Source organism: Cydia splendana, chromosome 16 (assembly GCF_910591565.1).
Source record: "Cydia splendana chromosome 16, ilCydSple1.2, whole genome shotgun sequence".
In the NCBI taxonomy this organism is placed as follows: domain Eukaryota; kingdom Metazoa; phylum Arthropoda; class Insecta; order Lepidoptera; family Tortricidae; genus Cydia; species Cydia splendana.
In genome coordinates, this window is record NC_085975.1 from 9,567,130 (window position 1) to 9,589,881 (window position 22,752).

Below are 22,752 nucleotides of genomic sequence, written 5' to 3' on the forward strand. Positions count from 1 at the left end.
CACATAATATCAGGACACTGTTATGTCCGTTACCAATATATTCTTTAAGAGGAAAGGTGACGAAAAAATATTAAGCCTTGAATATTATCGGCAATACAAGGCAATTTTTTTTTTAATTTTAAAATATTGTTAACAATCTTCTGATATTTTGTGAAACGGAAAAGTAACGGAAAAAAATAAAAATATAAATAAACAAAAAGTTCGCCCTAGGTGGGATTCGAACCCGGGGTCACAATGCGTGCACACTTTATGCAACCATGTTCTAAACCTTATTACAAAAAGCATAAGGTCCACCGATGGATACTTAAGAGTATTGCTGTTTGTACCTAAGCCAATACTGCTACCGGCTGTGGTGCCGGTAGACAGGTAGAATAACGTTTTTCGATTTTGTGATGTTGGCTGTAGTAGACCCTCAGATATCATTCGCGCGCCAAAAGTCTAGCTGTAAATTACATTACGACTGTTACGAGTAATAAAAGCCCGATATAAGTCGGTCATAAAATAAAAAAATAAATTGTTTATTTCCGCAAAATATTTCTTGGATACAGTTATAACAAAGCATACTAAAGCAATTCACATACCTTACTTATTGTGTACCTACTTAACTGACGGAAGGGGCGCAGCTAAGATACGTTATAGTTATCGACAGTGATATCAGCATTTCACTTCTACTCTACGTATTGTTTACGTATTAAGCGTCGGGCGATACGTATTAATTATGTGAAACTAGACGAGTTTATTTTCGAATAGAGATTGAAATAAATCTAATTATTTTACTACAAATAGGTGTAACTAAGTATAGTATGTCAGAGGACTGTCTAATTTCAAACATAGACAGAGAGAATCATAGTATCTAAAGATCTTACACTAGTGCTAGCATCCAAAAGCAAAATATAGTTTTATTGTTCTTATTTACTGACAAATTGGTTTGAGCTACCATACTTTTTGAATATAATATAATTTAATATTTAATATTATAAAAGGAACTCTATCTGTCTGTCTGTTACCTCTTCTCGCTTAAATCGCTGAACCGATTTAGATGAAATTTGGTATTTAGATTGTCCGAGTCCCGAGGAAGGACATAGGATAGTTTTTAACCCATAAATCATCCCTGAAAGAGGTGAAATTTTGTATGGGGACTTAACAACAACTGCATAACAAACTTTGTCAATAGGAACTATACCGCCCGCGAGGTGTAGCACCGGCGCTGGTGTACGATTTAGTTGAAATTTGGTATAGAGATAGTTTGAGTCCCGGGGAAGGAGAAAGGATAGGTTTCATTCAATAAATCACCCTTTAAGGGGGTGAAAAGGGGCGTCGAAGTTTGTATGGGGAATCAACAAAACGCAGTATGGATAAAATAATAGCTACCTAAATTACTAATTCCACGCAAACGAAGTCGCGGGCAAAAGCTAGTAAATTATGAATTGAAATAGATGTCTTAAACTAAACAAAAAGTAACCACGCCCTCTAATTGCTGCCGAGGCCACAATCGACCATCGGAAATCCATGGTACAGTCAACGGTAAAAATATGGGTGTAGACAACTTACACAAAAATATGTCCCATAGTTCTTAATTCACTGACATAAGAGTTATGGGACATATTCTTGAAATGATTTGTACACCCATATTTTTACCGTTGACTGTACACCCGCCCTTTCGAAATTGCTCGGCAATGGTTTAATGTAATAAAAAGCGATATAAGCTATAAGCGCTTAGTAAAAAAAATATGTATACCTAGTCACGGTACTAAATTTATTAATAGGGTATGAAGCGTATTACTTAATTCTACTACTTTTTCTTCTTCATTTGACATGCCCTAACGGAAGTCGGCGACCGCCTTTGCCATCTCTCTCCTGCTCTTAGCCATTCTTACCAGTGTGGCTGCGTTATCCATGTTCGTCCACTTTTTTACGTTGTCAAGCTAGGTGACCCTCCTTCTTCCCCTTCCTCTCTTGCCATCAATTTTTCCTTCCAATGTTAGTTGTATTCTACTACTTAACTAGTGACAGTAGTGACCATATATTAGATTCCCGGAGAAAAAGAAAACTTCTATTTTAAAAAATCAGTTCGCGTGTGATATGCCTCAGAAGTGTGAAAAAGTGCCGAGCGAGAGCGGGGCAGCCTTTTTAAAAGTTGACACAGTAATATATATTAACATGAAAGGTATTGAAATCTGTAATTTTATAGTTTGGTAAGTAAACAAGTAATTGTCAGTAAAAAACTGTAACGAAAAAGAGAGTACTGAGCTATAACCGCGAAAATGAAAAGTTCGCAAATGGCGGGGATCTTTCTCTTTTACTCCAATGAAGGCATATAATTTTTCATTGCAGTAAAAGAGAAAGATCCCCGCAATTTGCGAATTTCGGTTTTTGCGATAGCCTCTCTGCCTGCCTAGCCAAGGTTACAATCGCTATCGCTTCGACAACGAAAAGCTTTATGTCTCTCTATCACTCTTCCATATTAGTGCGACAGTGACAGTTGCGTTTCGATCGCTACGGAGCGTAAGCGATTGGCATCTTGGCTACGCGGCCTGTTCTTTCTGCTTAAAATGCTCCACTGAAAAACGACTCTTCCCAAACTATAGATTAAGTACAGGTAAGTAGTTTACCTAGTTTATTTAAAATTAGCAAATACCTAAGTTAACAATGTAACGTTAGGTATATGGTCTGGCAAACCAAATTTGTTAGAAGAAAAGGCAGCAAATTTAAAAAAAATTGGCGGGAAAATTCTATCTCCCATATGAAATTTGAATTTCGCAACTAAATGCTTGGTTTGCCAGGCGATATTAGATATGTACCTGTATTTGGATACATGTGGCCACTACATGTGTATAAGTGGGTGAATCAACTTGTTTTACCACTCATTGCCATAGTTATGGTTTTCTGAACTACAAAACAATGGGTACTCATCCCTTTCTTTTGGGTGCTAGTATCAGCGTAACACTACAAAGACTCTTTCTGAAAGATTATTTGTCTAAAGTGTAATTCTATGGAACTTGCTAACTACTTATGTAAACAAAAGTCAGAAGTAAGTTCATCATTCAGAGACAATTTCAATGTGTTTACGTAGTTGTATGTTTACATAGTTAGCAAGTTCCATAGAATGACACTTTATGTTTGATATGAGACAGTCCCTGGACACAATAGGGCTTATTACACTTATCCTGCCTTCAGACGGCTAACGATGAGCCGCGACGTCGGCCCCGATATCGGGCAAGGATCGTTTTACGTTTCATGTGGTTTCATGAAATATTGTCACATCGTTCACAATATTTCTTGGTGTAAAAAATAGTTCAACTACAAAAATATCAACCATGATTGCCAATTCGAGACAAAGTATATGTTACATGTCAAATATTGTTGACGATGCTCTTATATTTCGTGAAATGCAAAACGATCTTGCTCGGGCGCACCGTCGGCCACGATCGTATTAAGGCCCGACGGTGTGGAAGTGTAATAAGCGCTTATAATGTACATAACGTCAAGGAATAGTTGATCCACCCATTTTTTTTTACTAGTTGTGACGTGGCTTCGCCAGTCTCCTTTGTGTCTTTTGAGAGTGTGTGGTACATGTATGGTAACGAATATTGTCAGCTAGAGGTCGGTTCTGTAACTTCCAACAACTTCTGTAAACAGGATTGACGTCCGTACAAACATAGCTAACGTAATGTTACATTTTAAGTAAAAATTAAGGATGACTCACGCTAGACCGCGCGGGATCCGAGCCGAGGCGTTCGACACGTAATTTTCTATGACGGCTGATCGGTGTTCACGTGGTGCTTTCCATATAAAACGAAGCGCTGGAGCTCCGGCTCGGTCTCAGCCCTGTCTAATAGCGTGAGTCATCCTTTATGGTGATCTCCTTAATAGAAATAGAAGGGCTAAATCTATCCTCTCACAAGTGTAACAGGATAATTTCTGCTGTGAGAGACAGCTCTTAGTAGCAAGTTAGCAGAAAGTATCCGGTAGCAGAAAAGGTATAATCCTTAGCCAGAAGATTCCTCCGACGATCTCACTCCTCACATTTTTTTTAGACAGAATAGCATAATCTAGTTATTTAATTGTGACTATATCCTAGAGCCTCAGCGCCCGTTTTTGTACCCGTTTACTATCTGTGAATTATGTAGAATATTGTAAAATATAGGTAGTAGGCAATATAAACTGACTACCTGATAATTATATATTTTTTTTTATAATCAGGCAGACCACTAAGCTTATAATGTTTAACGTAGGTATTTTTAGACACTCGCGCGACTTGTATGTACCTTTACAAACACCACCACCAGACCAGTACAAACGGCAAATATCAATTTACGCTTTTCCTACTGACATATTGGTTTGCCAAACTACAATTATAATGTACCATAATTGGAATATGCTTAGGTATCGACTGCAATGTATTATTAGTTACTGCAATAAAGAATTTGTATTTCCAGTTCGATTGTCAAAGCCTCCATTAGTAGTACCTAGGTGATCATAGGTCCTAGATCCGGGTCATCCGGGGGCTTACGATAACTTGCTTACTCGTCAAGATATGACGAGTAATTATTGTATTTTAAATTGTTAAAAGATTTTTATAGTACTTATTGTTGTGTTGCTATAACTTTGTTAGTGGATTTGTTTAAAATTGCTGTTAAATGTTATAAAATTTGGTAAATAAAGTAATTTAACCATTTTTAAAGTTGTTTTACTTAATGATTAACAGGATGCCTTTAGTTTTTAGGGTAATCAAACTATTTATTATATTAATTTAACCGTACAAAGAATAGTTTTATTACCCTAATCAACCATGAACAGAATTAAAATTTCCCTAAAAAATTACCCTAGTGCAAGTTATTTTGACATATTTCGCTAGATGGCGTAGTGTCTCAACGCTGAGTGTATACTCTATCTCAGTATATATAAGTTACTCTATGCTGAATAAACGTGTCATTTCGCTGTGTAAAATGTCAACGCCATTGACATTTAACGATTAGGACAGCTAAAGACGTGTTTACACTTTGCCAAGTAGCAAGTGCAGGTGAGAAGTGCAGGTGTCAAGTGATTAGTAAAATCAACGTCAAGCTCTGAGTCATCTCGCTTTATCCCTACTTAATATTATTAATGCAAAAGAAACTTTTGTTGTTAGTTACCTCTTAACGCCTTAACCGCTGAACCGATTTAGATGAAAGGGTAAGCATAGCCAAACTGCCCTTAGCGAAATAATTAATTTCCTTTTACTGGATTATTAACCTATTTATATGTAGTGTTTTCACCAAAAATGAAGCCTCAAATGCTTCAGGTTTTTAAAAAAAATGCAAAAAAAAGAAAAAACATTTTTTTTTATTACAGCCAAAGTACTAATCCGATTTCTTTGTAATTTGGGTATGTTGTATGTACAATTAAGGTCGCTTTCTGAAAAAATAATTATTGAATTATCTCTTGAAAAAATAGTAAAAAGTTGAGTTGAAAATTTTCAGAAAAATAAAAAAAATACGTGCGAGATTGCGACAGTTACCAAATTTACATATTTCACGTAGAATTTAATATTGTTTAACATATTTTTTTTTTAATTAAAATCGGGATTAATAGTGTGAAAAACTCGAATTTGTAACATCCCATAATACTTTCTAAGTAGACAATAAACGAATGAAGTATATGGTGAACGCAATCTTTTCGAATTTGAATTTAGAATGTGACGTATTGCACTATAAATGCTTTTATGGCTATATATGGCTACGGCGTACGCATTTTTTAATATCCCATACATACATATATTCGTGTTATTACGTAGTTGTATCAGCGATTAATATTGTATCAATATCACCGCCGGCGTAATTTTAGTTCATTTAACAAAATAATATTTATAATACCATACCTCTCGCGTTCAGATATAATTGTGTCCTATAAAGTCAGAGAACTTTGAAGACACTAACTTCTAATAGGTATGTAGGTACCTCAATACCTATTACAAGATCAAGAACTTGTTTCTGAATTAAATAATAAACACTGTATTAGCCTAGCCGCATACAGCCACGGAGTTTAAGGTCCGCACGGTCAGTAAAATAAGTCGCGTTCTAAATTCAAATTGCGTTGGGAATAGGGAATGCAATCTCGCACCAAGATTAGCGATTCGAGATCTCGCACGAAAAATCTGAATCGAGATCTCGACCGTCACACTTTCGAGATCGAGATTTGACAAAGTAATTAAAAAGTGTTATTTTGAGCAAAAATCTCTAAGAATTCCGTATAAATACTACTTATTTAGAGTACGTCATGTTTTATTTTAAAGATAAAAACACCAAATTAATCAATATTTAATAAAAAAACTAAGTACTTTTATTAAAAAAAACCTATATATGTAGCTCTAATTTGCATATAATTATGAAAAAGTGGTAATAATTGTTTTTAATTACTACTTATACAAAAGTAAGCAGAGGCAGTAACATGCTCAGTTGATATTTTTGACAAGCATTCAGCAACTTACAAAAAAATGTAGGGTAAGCGAGAAAAAAACATAAATAATTGTGACTGGGTACGTTAAGTTCGTCCGATTTTTCCGCACAGTGCGCGCCACAGTGCTTTTATCGTCAGCTAAAGCCGGTCACACACAATAGCACTGCCTGAACAACATGCATCTAAGGTCAAAAAGATTACTCAAAACAAAGTAATTCACACGGATGAATCTTTCAATCTCGTTCGTGATCTAGAAAATATTAATCGAGATCTCGACCGAGATTGCTAAAATCGAGATTTCCTCTCAACGAGATTGAATCTCGAAAATTCATGCGAGATCTCGCGAGATCTCGAAATTGCGAGATCGAGATTGCATTCCCTAGTTGGGAATAACAAGTACAAGTTATTTTGTATGAAGATAAAGTATTATGGGATGTTACGAATCCGAGTTTTTCACACTGTTAATCCCAATTTTAATTTTTGAAAAAAATATATGTTAATAAATTATTAAATTCTACATGAAAAATGTAAATTTGGTAACTGTCGCAATCTCGCACGTAATTTTTTAATTTTTCTGAAAATTTTCAACTCAATTTTTTACTATTTTTTCAAGAGATAATTCAATAATATTTTTTTCAGAAAGCGACCTTAATTGTATATACAACATACCCAAATTACAAAGAAATCGGATTAGTACCTTGGCTGTAATAAAATATTTTTTTTTTTTTTTTTTTGCATTTTTTTTTGAAACCTGAAGCATTTGAGGCTTCATTTTTGGTGAAAACACTACATATATATAGGTTAATAATCCAGTAAAAGAAAATTAATTATTTCGCTAAGGGCAGTTTGGCTATGCTTACCCGGCTATACCCTTTGGCATGGAGACAGACCGTGCCCCGGGAAAGAACATAGGATAGTATTGATCCTGGATTTTATCCCTTAAGGGTTAAGGGGATGAAAAGGGGCCACCCCCTTTTTACTATGAAAGTCGTATAAGGTGCAGGGGGCCAATTTCGACTGCGGGGTGATTTCAACTAATCGAAATATGTTCCATGTTTTACATTATGACCCGACCCCTTTATATTTATTACATGGGTAGTAGGTTGAATATCTTATTTATCGACATATACCTACTCGTGACTATTTTTTCTTTGCTATTCCTGGTATCATTTTATCTGTCAATTTAGTTTGCGAGATTCTGGAGGCAAGTTTTTTTAAGTGAATGAGATAAGGGCAAGCGAATGATGACACTGCAGAAGATTGGCTTCAGATAAAAAGTTGAGCATAAATTAGTTTTTCTTTGAGGCAGTTTTTTTAGAAACTCTGTTGAAATAGACATCGTCTTTTTAGGCGTTCCGTACAAATGGAGGAATAAATATTCAAACATCGGTATCAACGTCCGATTTTCACGGCACCCGCAAGCCCGCCGTAAGAGGGTAGCAAAAAAATAAATAAATTCGAATATAAAAAAAAAAACATTTTTATTTTCTTTTTATGTTTAAACTAGTGATGTACCGACTATTGATTTGGCCGACTAGCCGACTAATCGGCGCTCGGATGGCCGATTAGTCGGCCGACTAATCGGCTAGTCGGCCAGATCATTAATTTCGTCTAAGTTCGGTTAAGATGCACTTAAAAAAACAATCGTTTTACCCCTTTCGTCGCGCTATTCATGGTAATTAGGTAATTAGGGAAAAATAAAATAATCCTAAGGCTATATTTTATACCACAATCAGACAAGAAAGCGATGACACGGTCAATAATTGGAAAAAAGTTTTCGTACGCACCCTAAATAGGAATTTGGGTAAAATATGTGAAAAGCTTATGGTAAATATTTGCTGTTTATTTCTTTTTGCCCTTTTTTTCTGTCACTTATAAAGTGCCGACTAATCGGCCATTTTTGCCGACTAGTCGCCGACTACAAATGAGGCCGACGCTTTCCCGACAAGTCGGTACATCCCTACTATTCATACGATAACCGGACATAAGAAAGCGACCATACGGTCAATAGTTCGAACAAAAGTTTTCGTAAGCACCCTAAATAGGATTTTGGGTAAAATAGGTGAAAAATTTATGGTAAATATTTGCTGTTTATTTATTTTTGCCCTGATTGTCTGTCACTTATAAAGTGCCGACTAATCGGCCATTTTTGCCGACTAGTCGCCGACTATTCGCCGACTACAAATGAGGCCGGATAGTCGGTTTTCCCTACTAGTCGGTACATCCCTAGTTTAAACTCAATTATGCTATAGCTATCTGTAGTTATAAGGGATTGATGTTCTAAATATGTCATGGAAACTTTAGAACTCATTTTGCATTCGAAATATAATAAGTGCCAAATAAGAAAGGGCTGATAATTTAATAAAATTTATTATCGCCGCGTTAAACACGCGTTAAACACGCGTGAACCAAATGCAATTGTGACGGAAATTCTCTGCAAACTCATTTAATTTAAAAGTTGAGTTACTATGCGTCGATATCCACTTTATTCGAATTGCTGAAAACAGAGCCTTGCAGAATCAATAAACGTAGTTCACGCTTTACATGAAAAAAATGACAACATTTAAATTACACCATAAAATCAGACAAGTTTATTTTAAATTTAATAATGTGTTAACGAAGACCCCTGGTTATAACAGTAAGTACATACTTATAAGTACACATCGGTAACTCGTGGCATTTAGGTAGCACTTAAAAGATTAGTGATGAGCTCACATCGGTAACTCGTGGCATTTAGGTAGCACTTAAAAGATTAGTGATGAGCACACATCGGTAACTCGTGGCATTTAGGTAGCAGGCACAGACTAGTGATGTGACAATGTTCTTCCTATACGAGTCGAGAAAAAGAAACCATTAAAAAAAGGAATTAATTAAACTAATCTTTTAAGTGCTACCTAAATGCCGCGAGTTACCGATGTGTACTTATAAACCAAGTGCCTAATAGCAAAGAGGTTGAAATACCGTGTCGCAAAAAAATGTAATCAATATTTTCAGTACTTGCCTTACCTTCCAATAACCTCAGTTAATGTGGAAAGGTCCTTTAAATGGATATACTTGACAGCAAAATGTACGGAAAAAAATTGAGTACCCAGGTAATCTTTTCAAACCTCACATTTTTACACATTATTAGCGTCTTTCTTTTAGTTTACTTATAAAAAAAAATAAGATTTTAAATACTAGATGTATTTTTTGTTTGTATTTGGTTTTCTGCACACCGTACTTTACCATGATAATTGAATATTTATACCAATGTTTATTTGTACATAGCTATCCAATTGAAATGAAATTAATTTCATTTCCCTTAATTTTATTAGTAATTATTAGACTGTTTTCAATTCAATAATATACGCTTGAAAATGAAATACGTTAATTAATTAACCATCAAAAGCTTCAAAACATCAAACGTTTTGTTTCAAAAAATTGAAAGAAAAATTGGAGGTACTTACGCACTTTTTTTACACAGACGCATAGTACGATTTTTTATTTATTCACAATTGATTCTGTAAAGCGGGCCATAGGTACCGTTCTGTATTTAGTTTTGATTTCATAATTGTATTACAATACACATGGTGCTACTCACAGGTGCTACTTTACCGCACTAGTGCTATAATTAGCACATAACGTAACTAAGTCGAAAGTATAAAGGGCCATATGTACCAATTGTAAAACGTTGTACGATACATGTGCGAATAGGTAAATCGCAACTCGTGTCGACTCGCACTTGTATCGTAATGTACTACTATAACACTCTGGAGTAGGTAATTTTTACGGTTTAGTACCTACCTCGAATCGAGGAAGTTAAAAATACATTTAACGGCAGCTATAATTAACGACTTCAGACCGTTGTGGTACAATCCTCAATAAATCTAGTGAATGATCTTTATAGTTCCATAAATTGAAATTATTTATTACACGGACATGAAAATACAAATTCCTGTTACTGTATAATTTATAGTAGAGGAGTTGTATGAAAACTTGTAGGTGAGGGTCAAAATAATTCCCACAAAGACGGGGTTTGATGTTTTTAGTTCTTTGTGTGTATCTTTATGACATACTAAAAATATATCAAAATATATTCATGCAAAACGCATTTATTGACATTTGAAATTTGAAAAATCAAAAATAATATTAAAAATCGTGTGTGGTATCAAATAACAGGAAATTACACGCTAAAAAAGATTGTGAGATTGATTTTACAAAATAAAAATAAAAAACAAAAGTAGTGGCTTAAAAACTGAATTTTTTTCAATGTTGAAAGTTATTTTCTACACTGAAAACAAAACTAAACTATTATAGTTTTACACATCAAAATACATTGTGTAAAAGAAAAGAATATTTAATTCATTTACTTATTTTTAATTATATTATTATAATATGAAAAATATAGGCTCACAGGCTCTATATTTATTTAAAAGTTTTATCAATAAACTGAACGCACTTCAAAGGAGGTGATTGGCAGAATATAAAAAACAAAAAACGATTGTAGACTAGTCATCCGAATTTGCTCGATCGAATTCTTGGCCGGAAGTGAGATATTTGATATTAAAGGACTCTTTTTTTAGTATGTTGTAAATAATTCTTTAGTATGTTCTAAAACGGTGGCGCATAGCAAAAATGTTCTTATACATAAGTAATCTGCATAAAATTGCCTACAAGAAAGATTCAGTACAATTTTTCGCTAGGATCAATATACAAAGAGATATTAACGCGGGAAATTTAATTATAATCACTTCTAAGGTCCCTTTTTTTTAGATTTACGTAAATAACTCGTAAACATTGGCCAATATAAAAAAATGTTGTTAAATGTTAATAATCTACACAAAATTCTCTACAAATAAGATTCAGTACACTTTTCGCCGGGATTAATATTTAAAAAGATAATAAAGAGGGAAAGTTAATTATAATAAATTCTAAGGTTCCTTGTTTTTATTTTTTCGTTAATAATTTGAAAAGTATGACTCGTAGCAAAAAAAATCTTGTACATAAATAATAAACATAAAATTTCCTACAAGAAACATGTAGAACACTTTTCGCTAGGATCAATATTAGAAACGATATTAAAGGAAGAAAGTTCATAACAATTAATTCACAGGTCACTTTATTTTAGTTTTTCGTAAATAATTTGTAAAGTATGACCTATTTTGCTATGGGCCACAGTTTACAAGTTATTTACGAAAAACTAAAAAGGGACTTTTAAATTTATTATAATTAACTTACTCGCTGCTTTATTTTTTTAAATATTGATCCTATCGAATAGTGTTCCATATGTTTCTTGTAGGAAATTTTATGTTTATTATTTATGTATAAGTATTTTTTGCTATGAGTCATACTTTTCAAATTATTAACGAAAAAGTATAAACAAGGAACCTTAGAATTTATTATAATTAACTTTCCCTCTTTATTATCTTTTTAAGTAATTATCCCTGCGAAAAGTGTACTGAATCTTTTTTATAGAGGATTTTGTGTAGATTATTAACATTTAACAACATTTTTTTTATATTGGCCACCGTTTACGAGTTATTTACGAAAAACTAAAAAAAAGGGACCTTAGAAGTGATTATAATTAACTTTCCCGCGTTAATATCTCTTTGAATATTGATCCTAGCGAAAAATTGTACTGAATCTTTCTTGTGGGTAATTTTATGCAGATTACTTATGTATAAGAACATTTTTGCTAAGCGCCACCGTTTTAGAACATACTAAAGAATTATTTACAACATACTAAAAAAAGAGTCCTTTAATATCAAATATCTCACTTCCGGCCAAGAATTCGATCGAGCAAATTCGGATGACTAGTCTACAATCGTTTTTTGTTTTTTTATATTCTGCCAATCACCTCCTTTGAAGTGCGTTCAGTTTATTGATAAAACTTTTAAATAAATATAGAGCCTGTGAGCCTATATTTTTCATATTATAATAATATAATTAAAAATAAGTATTCATGAATTAAATATTCTTTTCTTTTACACAATGTATTTTGATGTGTAAAACTATAATAGTTTAGTTTTGTTTTCAGTGTAGAAAATAACTTTCAACATTGAAAAAAAATCAGTTTTTAAGCCACTACTTTTGTTTTTTATTTTTATTTTGTAAAATCAATCTCACAATCTTTTTTAGCGTGTAATTTCCTGTTATTTGATACCACACACGATTTTTAATATTATTTTTGATTTTTCAAATTTCAAATGTCAATAAATGCATTTTGCATGAATATATTTTGATATATTTTTAGTATGTCATAAAGATACACACAAAGAACTAAAAACATCAAACCCCGTCTTTGTGGGAATTATTTTGACCCCAAAGGCTATATCCTCTCTACTATTAGGCATCACTTGCAAACCTAAAGGTTCCGTCAAACAGGCGCGTTTTCCGGGCGGGGCGTGAGCGCGGCGTGAGCGTTTTATATGTAAAAGCGGTACAATTTTACACAGATCGACCTAGTCCCACAGTAAGCTCAATAAGGCTTGTGTTATGGGTACTAGACGACGATATATATAATATACACATATATACAAATACTTATATATACATATTAGAAAACATCCATAACTCAGGAACAAATATTTGTGATGAACACACAAATAAATGTCGTTACCAGGATTCGAACCCGGGACCTCCTGCTTCGTAGGCAGGGCCACTACCGACTAGGCTAGGAGGTCGTTATGTCTACTTAAAGCCTACTAAAAATCTACTTTACCACTTTTGGCCACCATCAAGCGCTACGATTGTTTTCGTTTTTCTTGTAAGAACTTGTTTAAAACAACAACTCTGCAGCCTGTCAATACTGGTCTAAGAGCTAGCCACGGCAATAGGTATGCAATTTATAGAGCAACGAAATCCCTCTAGTTAGTATGCCATACTATTATTATTAATTAATCCGGGCGCCTGGCAGCTGTTTAGCGGTGGGTGTGGGAGTGGATGGGCAACAAAGTGGTTGTGAAATGAATTGAAGGTGTGCAATTTATAGAGCTCTGTGTTTGGTGTGATATATAGCTAATTATGTATTTAATTCAAATATAACAATGCCAGGCGTTTTATTTGGGGGAAAAGTAGTGCCAGGTGATGAAAATACACAATCACTTGTGCGCCTGCAGGAAGATCACGAGCAAATTTCACCTGACTCACAATTGCTTTACGCATAGTGTCGTTGTTAAGGATTGTAGTCTTAAAATAATTTCGCCTGGCAACATTATAGTTCAAACTTTAAAAATATATATATATATATATACTTCCTTCTTCTCGTATCGCGAATGTAAGATGTCGGAGCGCGCCTCGCTGCGCTAATTATTATTTTCGAATATTATCGTCTCGTTTCATCTAAAAGATTCAATTTCATCTGTAAATTGTGTATAATCCTTGTGGACAGCTAATCAGTTGAAAGAAGCACTGCTCCTGCTCCGTTTCGGTGTCCACGCTGGTTCAGGTAACTCGGATTCGAGGTAAGTCTGGACGAGCCCAGGGTCTGAGCAGCCTACGCCAGCCACCACCGAGAGCTGCACCGTCATCTACAGCTCAGCAAGGTGAGTGCTTTCCACAATTGATCTAGCCTGTCCTAAGTTCGTATCGTATATCGTTTCGTGTCTCGTCTCGTAATTCGTTGAATACAGTCCACATAATTTTAAAATATCGAAGTAAAATAATCCCATTAACATTTTTTGGTCCTTCGAGCCGGATAATTTGTAAGGTGACCGTGGTTATTTTCGCTTTAAAAACCAATTTTCGTCAATAAATTGTTCATTGTAAAATCATAAAAACATTGGAGGGTAAGATTGAAACACTTGGCTTGGGTGTTTTTCCGTTAGTTAAACTATCGAGCGTTTAGTTCATGAACTAAAATTTTGTGTCGAATTAGTTACGTTTCTGAACGCAACTTTTAGCTGTCATTTTTTGACAAGTGTCAATTGAAAATCATAACCTTATCATATCTGTGTTATCGAATCAAATAGTTTTGTTGTTGTTTTAGTGAATTAGTATACATATTTTACAAAATAAACATGACAAATGGTGCGAGTTCGTCCGAAAGTTTCGACAAGAGCCGTGTAGGTCGGGATTATGCGTTTGTGCGGATGGAGTATATAAAGAGTTCCAATCTGCAAGGTTACTGTTTACAAGATGTAATTAAACTTGAAAGTGAATTTCATGCCTTTCAAATTGAATTGCTTTCTGCGATTTCAGCTGGTGATAGGTCAAGTGAATTAGAAATATCTTCACAGTTCGAACAAATGGTAAAATCCATAAAAATACGTTTAGCGGAAATGAAGACTGATGTGGTAAATAAAAGTGACAGTTGCGGTTCAAGTTCGAGTGTTAAATTACCTAAAATTAATATAGTTCCTTTCGATTCGAAAATTGAGAATTGGGTGTCATTCATCCAGATCTTTGACTCGCTGATTCACAGTAAAAATATCCCGGCAGTAGAAAAGTTGCATTATTTGTTATCGAGTGTGACCGGCCATGCTTTTGACTTAATTAAAAATTACCCATTATGTGATGAAAATTATTTAATGGCCTATAACACACTAAAATTACATTTTGAGAAGAAAAGAGTTATTGCCAGTATATTCTATGAAAAAATATTAAACTGTGAGGCGGCGAAGTCCAAGACTGCATCGGAATTAGTTAGAGTATGTCGAACCTTTAAGGAAAACTTAGAAATTTTATCAAAGTATCAATTGCCTGACAGGAACTTTATGTTATTCCATGCACTTTGGTCAAAATTAGATGTTAGTAGTAAGGAAGCTTTTGAGTTGCAACTTGAATCGAACACAGAAATTCCTAGTTATGAGAAATTAATTTCGTTTATTGAAAAGCGGAGCCAAGCATTAGAGAACAGTGTTGGTAAGTCGTTAACATTACCTAGTAAACCAGTGTATAGTAAGCCAGTGTCGAATAAGGCTAAGCCTGCTCTCCTTGTGCCGCCAGTGAGCAACTGTGCCATGTGTTCCGCACCGGGACACAAATTGGACAATTGTACTAAATTTTTGGAACTGCAGCCATTGGAAAGGTTTGCTCAGGTTAAGGAGAGGAGACTTTGCATACTTTGTTGTAGGCCATCCCACTCGGTTAAAAATTGTAAATCATCGGTGACTTGTGGCATCTGTAAGCACAGACACCATACATTATTGCATTTCAATAAGGATAAGGAGTTGGAACCAACAGCTCAGCCGACCCAAGTGGCATTGGCTGTGCATAATGCAAATGCACCAAGTTTGTTCTCGACAGCTATCGTGCTGATAAAAAATAAATTTAATAATTTTGTGCCAATCCGAATGCTGATGGATAATACTTCTGCTTGTAACTTTGTATCATTGAAGTGCGCTCAAAAACTGGGAATACCAATTAGAAATAACTCACCAACGGTGAACGGTATTGGTCTTTCGTCGACTGACACTTTTGGAATTGTCGATTGTGAGATAGTTCCTTCGAATGGGGACTCCTCATGCAAATTTTCGTTTGAAGCGTTCGTGCTTCCCAAGATCTGTCATGATATGCCACCAGAACTACTGAATGTCTCTTCTTGGAGGCATCTGAAGGATTTAGATCTCGCTGATCCGTCTTTTCACAAATCTGGACCTATAGACATGTTGGTTAACGTCAACCTTTTCGCTGCTGCACTACAATCTGGCGTTGTCAAGGGCAACGCAGATGAGCCCATAGCTGTCCGCACTGTTTTCGGCTGGTTGGTGATGGGTGAGTGCCCTATAATCGTTAACACTTCTCGTTCTCGTTGTCATAAAGGTTCAGAAGGTGATACTCAGAGGTGCTATCTCGTGTCGAGTCTATCGTTAGACAATAATATCAAGCGCTTCTGGGAACTGGAAAGTGTAGATCCTCCCAAAAATATCGTTTTGTCGAAATCAGAAATGTCGTGTGAAAACCAAATGGAAACTTCATATTGTCGCACTCCTGAGGGTAGGATGGTAGTACCATTAACTTATGTCGATCCTCAGGATAAACCCAGGTTTTCAAATTGTCGTGAGATAGCTCTCAAGCGTCTCTTAAATTTAGAGAGGAAATTCAAATTGAATCCTCAGTTTCGGACAGCTTATGTCAATTTCATGGATGACTACCTTAGTTGCGGTCACATGGTGGAAGTTGATCCTCCCTTGTCGTCTGAAGGTCAGTTTTATTACATCCCCCACCACGGAATTTTGCGCCCTGACTCCTCCACTACTCCTCTTCGTTGTGTTTTTGACGCCAGCGCCCAAGATTCTTCAGGGAAGTCCTTGAATGATACACTGCTCGCCGGCCCTAAATTGCAAAATAACATATTTGACTTGTTGGCTCGTTTTCGATGGCATGCAGTAGTGTTCACCGGTGACATCAAACAAATGTACCGGCAGTTCCTTGTCGATTGGCAGGACTGCGACTATCAGCGCATTTTGTGGCGTCCGTCACCTGATGACCCTGTGAAAGATTATCGTTTGCTCACAGTGACCTATGGTGTGTCCTGTGCTCTATACATGTGCATATCGAAATTAGCAAAGGAGTTTTCGTCTCGTGCTCCTCAGGGTGCTGCAGTGTTGGCTAGGGATGCGTATGTCGACGACGTCGTTTCAGGTGCAGACTCAGTCGAGGATGCGTTAGTGTTACGACAACAGTTGGTGGAAATATTATCGTCTGAATTCTTAGGCAGCTTGCCTGGTTCAGAGCTGTATTCAGATCAACTTCACAATTTCGAAAACGTCCATGATTTATCGTTAAAAATTCTCGGTTTGTCGTGGCTTCCTAAGGAAGATACTTTCACATTCAAGACCTCCTTGAATGATTGTCGTTGTACGAAGCGATCGATCCTCTCGGACATCGCTCGTATCTTTGATCCTCTGGGTCTATTGTCGCCTGTCGTATTTTTCGCAAAATATTTAATTCAACTTCTATGGGTTTCGGGTGTCGATTGGGACAGCGAGGTTCCTATCGCTATCGCTCAAGAATGGCGTAAATTCAAATCGCAATTGGCCGAAATGAGCTCGTTGTCCATTCCCCGTAGAATGGTTGTATCTTTCGTATCGTTACAGCTTCACGGGTACTGTGACGCCTCGGAGAAGGGTTACTGTGCTGTCATTTATTGTCGTGTCGTTCAAAATGACGGATCCGTTGTCGTGCGTCTTTGTTGCGCTAAAACGAAGGTGGCCCCCCTTCGTAAATGCTCTATTCCGAGATGCGAGCTGTTAGCTGCTGTCTTGTTGTCGGACTTGATTGTCTCGTTTACCGAAGCTGTAAAAGATTTTCACACCTTTGATGATATCCACGCTTGGTCAGACTCTACTGTCGCGCTGACTTGGATTCGTTCGTGTCCATCAAAGTGGAAAACTTTTGTGGCTAATAGGGTTGCGCATATACAAGAAAACGTTCCCCCTGAAAATTGGCACCACGTTTCTGGTTCGGATAATCCAGCAGATTGCGGCTCCCGCGGTTTGTTACCTGCTGATTTAATCCAGAATACGCTATGGTGGGCGGGGCCTACTTGGCTGTCTAATCCTCAAGAATCTTGGCCGGAATCTGAGATCTTTTCAGATCAAGCTGCTTCGAACGAGCAAAAAATCTATAGTTTGTTCACAGACTCTAATATATCGTTGATTGACAACATGTTGAGCAGATTCTCGTCTTTACAACGCATATTGCGTATTTTCGCTTATTGTTTTCGGTTCATGCATAACTTGCAAAAATCATCGTCGAAAATCACAGATCCGAATCTGTCGTCTGAAGAAATTACGAAAGTTCTTCATTTTCTCGTGAAACGTGTCCAGGAGCGAGCCTTCGCCTCAGAATTGCGGTGCTTGTTGACAGATAAGTCGACCCACTCTCTATCGAAACCCATGCGGAAATTGGCGCCGTTTGTGGATGAGCGTGGAATGCTCAGGGTGGGCGGTCGCCTTTCTAAAGAGACCTGTCGTTCGATGTGAAACATCCACTGTTATTGCCTCGTGATCATAGGTTGACTACGCTGATCATTGAGGATTACCATCACCGGTTTATGCACCCTGGATTGCAAACGTTGCAAAATTTATTAGCCCAAGAATTCTGGGTTCTATCGGCAAAAAGGGCTATAAATTCGGTTATTTCATCTTGTATGAAATGTTTTCGCGCTCGGCCTAAAGTGGCATCTCCGCCAATAATGGGCAATTTACCATCGTTTCGCATTAATCAAATCAAACCATTTTCGTCAGCGGCAGTAGACTACGCTGGTCCCTTTGACACAAGTTTGGCCCGGGGCCGTGGTTTACGCACATTTAAATCGTATATTTGTGTTTTCGTATGCACTGCCACCAAAGCAGTACATCTTGAGCTGGCTTCAGAGCTCACCACAGAGGCTTATCTCGCAGCTCTGCGCCGTTTCATTTCGCGCCGCGGCCGGTGCTCTAGGTTGATCTCGGATCAGGGTAGAAACTTTATTGGCGCATCCAATATGCTCCAAGAATTCATGGCCAAGGCTTCACGTGCAGAACAAATAAATTTCGTTTTTAACCCGCCCGGCAGCCCACATTTCTCGGGGTTAGCCGAGGCTGGTGTCAGTAAAGACACATCTCGCTCGCGTCGTGGGTTCTCAGCGCCTTACATTCGAGGAATTTTATACCATTTTGACCCAGATTGAGGCGATGCTGAACTCACGGCCTTTGTCCCCTGTCAGCTCAGACCCAAACGACCTGTCAGTGTTGACCCCCGGACATTTCCTTACTTTGGAGCCGCTCACCATATTGCCTGAAAGCAACATGGTCGATGCGAAATTAGGTCCACTTCAGAGATGGAAATTGTTACAAAAGATCCATCAGGATTTCTGGCGTAAGTGGCACGTCGAATATCTGCACACATTGCAGCAGCGCCACAAATGGTTCGATAGCCAGAAAAACATTGTCGTCGGGACGCTCGTGCTTATTGTCAATGAGCAATGTAGCCCCATGAAGTGGAAAATTGGCCGGGTAGTACAACTCCATCCAGGGAGTGACGGAATTTGTCGAGTTGTCACAGTTCGCACAGAATCGGGCGAACTTAAACGTCCGATAGTTAAACTGTGTCCCTTACCTTTGCAAAACTAAAGTGTTAATTCACTATCTTATAGTCATAAGTACTAATTTTATCGTAGCTTTAGATTAAAGAAAAAAAATAGTAATAGGAAAATAAACCCTAAGCCATATCGATTCTATCTTATCCTCAGTTGACAATAATAGTACAAACTTGTGGAAAATACGTTGTATTTTGGTGAGCGGAAAATGTTAAGGATTGTAGTCTTAAAATAATTTCGCCTGGCAACATTATCGTTCAAACTTTAAAAAAAATATATATATATATACTTCCTTCTTCTCGTATCGCAAATGTAAGATGTCGGAGCGCGCCTCGCTGCGCTAATTATTATTTTCGAATATTATCGTCTCGTTTCATCTAAAAGATTCAATTTCATCTGTAAATTGTGTATAATCCTTGTGGACGGCTAATCAGTTGAAAGAAGTACTGCTCCTGCTCCGTTTCGGTGTCCACGCTGGTTCAGGTAACTCGGATTCGAGGTAAGTCTGGACGAGCCCAGGGTCTGAGCAGCCTACGCCAGCCACCACCGAGAGCTGCACCGTCATCTACAGCTCAGCAAGGTGAGTGCTTTCCACAATTGATCTAGCCTGTCCTAAGTTCGTATCGTATATCGTTTCGTGTCTCGTCTCGTAATTCGTTGAATACAGTCCACATAATTTTAAAATATCGAAGTAAAATAATCCCATTAACAGTCGTATATGTCTTCTACTTTTTCCTAACACTTACCTAGGCGTAATTGAACAGAGTAGTACTGTTATTTATTCTGTGACAAAGTACAAAAAGTAGAAGACATATACGACACTATGCGTAAAGCAATTGTGAGTCAGGTGCAATTTGCTCGTGATCTTCCTGCAGGCGCACAAGTGATTGTGTATTTTCATCACCTGGCACTAATACTTTTCCCACAAATAAAACCCCTGGCATTGTTATATTTGAATTTAATACATAATTAGCTACTATATCACACCAAACACAGAGCTCTATAAATTGCACACCTTCAATTGATTTTACAACCCCTTTGTTGCCCATCCACTCCCGCACCCACCGCTGAACAGCTGCCAAGCGCCCGAATGAATTAATAATGATAGTATGGCACACTAACTAGAGGGATTTCGTTGCTCTATAAATTGTATACCTATTTCCGTGGCTAGCTCTCCGGCTATACCCTAACTAGAAAAGTTTACGGTCGGAGACAAAAATTAAAAGAAGAATAAAGTTTCCTAAATTGTTTCCAGAGTAGTCTTGCAACTTGTGACTGGGAAACAGGCTCACGGAAACGTATTCTGATAGCATTAGCAAGCGAACCTTTTAGGTGTCAAAAGTGCCACTTTTGACACTGAGAGATCATATTTATAACAAATTCAGGTCAAATTTATATCCTGTTGTTACAATCAGAATACGCCTCACGGTTTTGTGAAAACAACAATCCGCGCCTGAGTAAACCGCTCTTTGCCGCTCGCTCGCTTCCAAAGCTTTCGTGAAATGCAGATTACTTTGCCTCACATGTGGATAAAATGCAACATTCTCAGTTAAATCAGTGTATTCTCAGAAGTTTTTGAAGTACCTACAAATAGAGCCTTTAAGAGCTGGTGTCGTGAAATAATAATTAAAACATACAACCGAATTGAGAACCTCCTATCTACTATTGAAATATTGAAGTCGGTTAAAAATACGCTAGCCCTTGTTCCTCATCCTCTCCTTTAAGGATGACTCACGCTAGACCGGGCCGGGGCCGGGCCGCAGCTTCCGGCGCTTCGTTTTCTATGAAAAGCACCACGTGATCACCGATGATCGACCGAGAAAAATGACATGTCGGACGCCGCGGCCCGGGCACGGCCCGGTCTAGCGTGAGTCCTTATCTCCATTCTCTTCGGTTCCAGTACCGATAATACGGACTACGTCCGGTGATTAATATTCATCGCTTACTTAAGTTATTTATCGACAGTATTAAGTATTAAAAGTGACGCAACCTTGTCAGGGCAGATACGATGAAATTCTCTTCAACACGGAGCAGGTTTAATCTACTTTTTCAGCAAAATTAATGAAAAAGGGAACGAAAGTGAACAAGGGAGAATATTGAACAGCAGCGGCGGCGGCAGGGGGACCGATTTCTGTTTGACTGGAAAAGAAAGCTAGTAAAAAAAATATGGTTGTCTGTAAAGTCGGTTTACGGACGTTAATTTTGCGTGATAACGTCATAAGAAAACATTGATGAAAAATTGCATACTTTGGCCGTAACGTTACCATGGAGATCTGTCCACAATGTTACCATGGAGATCTGTCCACAACGTGACACTTTTTCGTGCATGCTACCGGTGTTCATCGATTTATAAGACTATAACCTATTATACCTTATAGACAAAATAATATTAAGTGTTAAATGTAGTAAATATGGCTGAATGGAACTATCATTGCCACGTTGACTGACGTTAACAGAAAAAAATTAAAATTAAAAAATAAAACCGGCGCCCGCTATTTTCACTTGAAATTTATTAGTTGTATCAAAATAATTATCTTAAATTGCAACTGTAAGAGTGGTTTTGTATGAAATGAGTTAATGTGATTAATTTTGGCAATGTAAATCAACGCTGAACGTAGTTTATAGTGCTGAATATACAATATCATTCAAGTTCAAGGGAAAATTCGTAACTGTAAGTGCAATGCTCATGTTACCAATATTTGTGTTATTGTGATTTTTCGCAAATGTATTAAAAAACGTCGTTCAATGTACGTGTGAAAGTGTTATGATTTACTTGTCCCGTGTCTTTTATTCGTCTACGGCTCATAAAAGACATCTCGGGACTCGTAAATAATAACATACTTTCCCCACTTGCATGGAAATGTAGGTACTATTATTAGGGTACCTCCCGTACAGGTACAAACAGCAACACTCTTAACTGTCCAACGGTGAACCTTATGCCTTCTGTAATGTGGGTGATGGTACAATATATAAATAAATAATTATTTATTTTATTTTTTAAAAATCAAACTTTAGGGATATACCTCCCTGGGCTGTTATATTACGAGTATCTAGTATAAAATACTGAAGAACACAACTCAATTTTCAATTGCTCGAACCGCAGCATTTTGCAAGTAAAATTGCACCTATGTGTGGTGACCTTGTGCTCTTTGTAAACGCCTCATAATGCGGTGTCTACGTAGTCTGTGGCCTGTAGATGCCGGGTTTAAACAAGCGCCAGGCGCCGGAGAGGCGCACCGCAGACATACAATGATCGTTTTCGAGCATTTACATTTACACCGCTTTATCATACGCTGTATGCTTGTAACCTT

The 22,752-nt window shown here is 37.0% G+C and overlaps 2 protein-coding genes across 2 annotated transcripts in view; one reads left to right on the forward strand and one right to left on the reverse strand.

The window, feature by feature from the left end:
* LOC134798232 (G-protein coupled receptor dmsr-1-like) overlaps positions 1-22,752 on the reverse strand; it is a 79,300-nt gene that overhangs the window by 41,363 nt on the left and 15,185 nt on the right. The gene's annotated exons all lie outside the window — the stretch shown is intronic.
* The window catches only part of LOC134798006 (uncharacterized), a 44,665-nt gene continuing 37,729 nt past the window's right edge, over positions 15,817-22,752 (forward strand). The window contains exons 1-3 of the mRNA XM_063770340.1: positions 15,817-16,560; positions 17,104-18,302; positions 19,029-19,358. Of these exons, the coding sequence (XP_063626410.1) occupies positions 15,930-16,560; positions 17,104-18,302; positions 19,029-19,358 (2,160 nt within the window). The 5' untranslated portion in view covers positions 15,817-15,929. The remainder of the gene's footprint in view (positions 16,561-17,103; positions 18,303-19,028; positions 19,359-22,752) is intronic.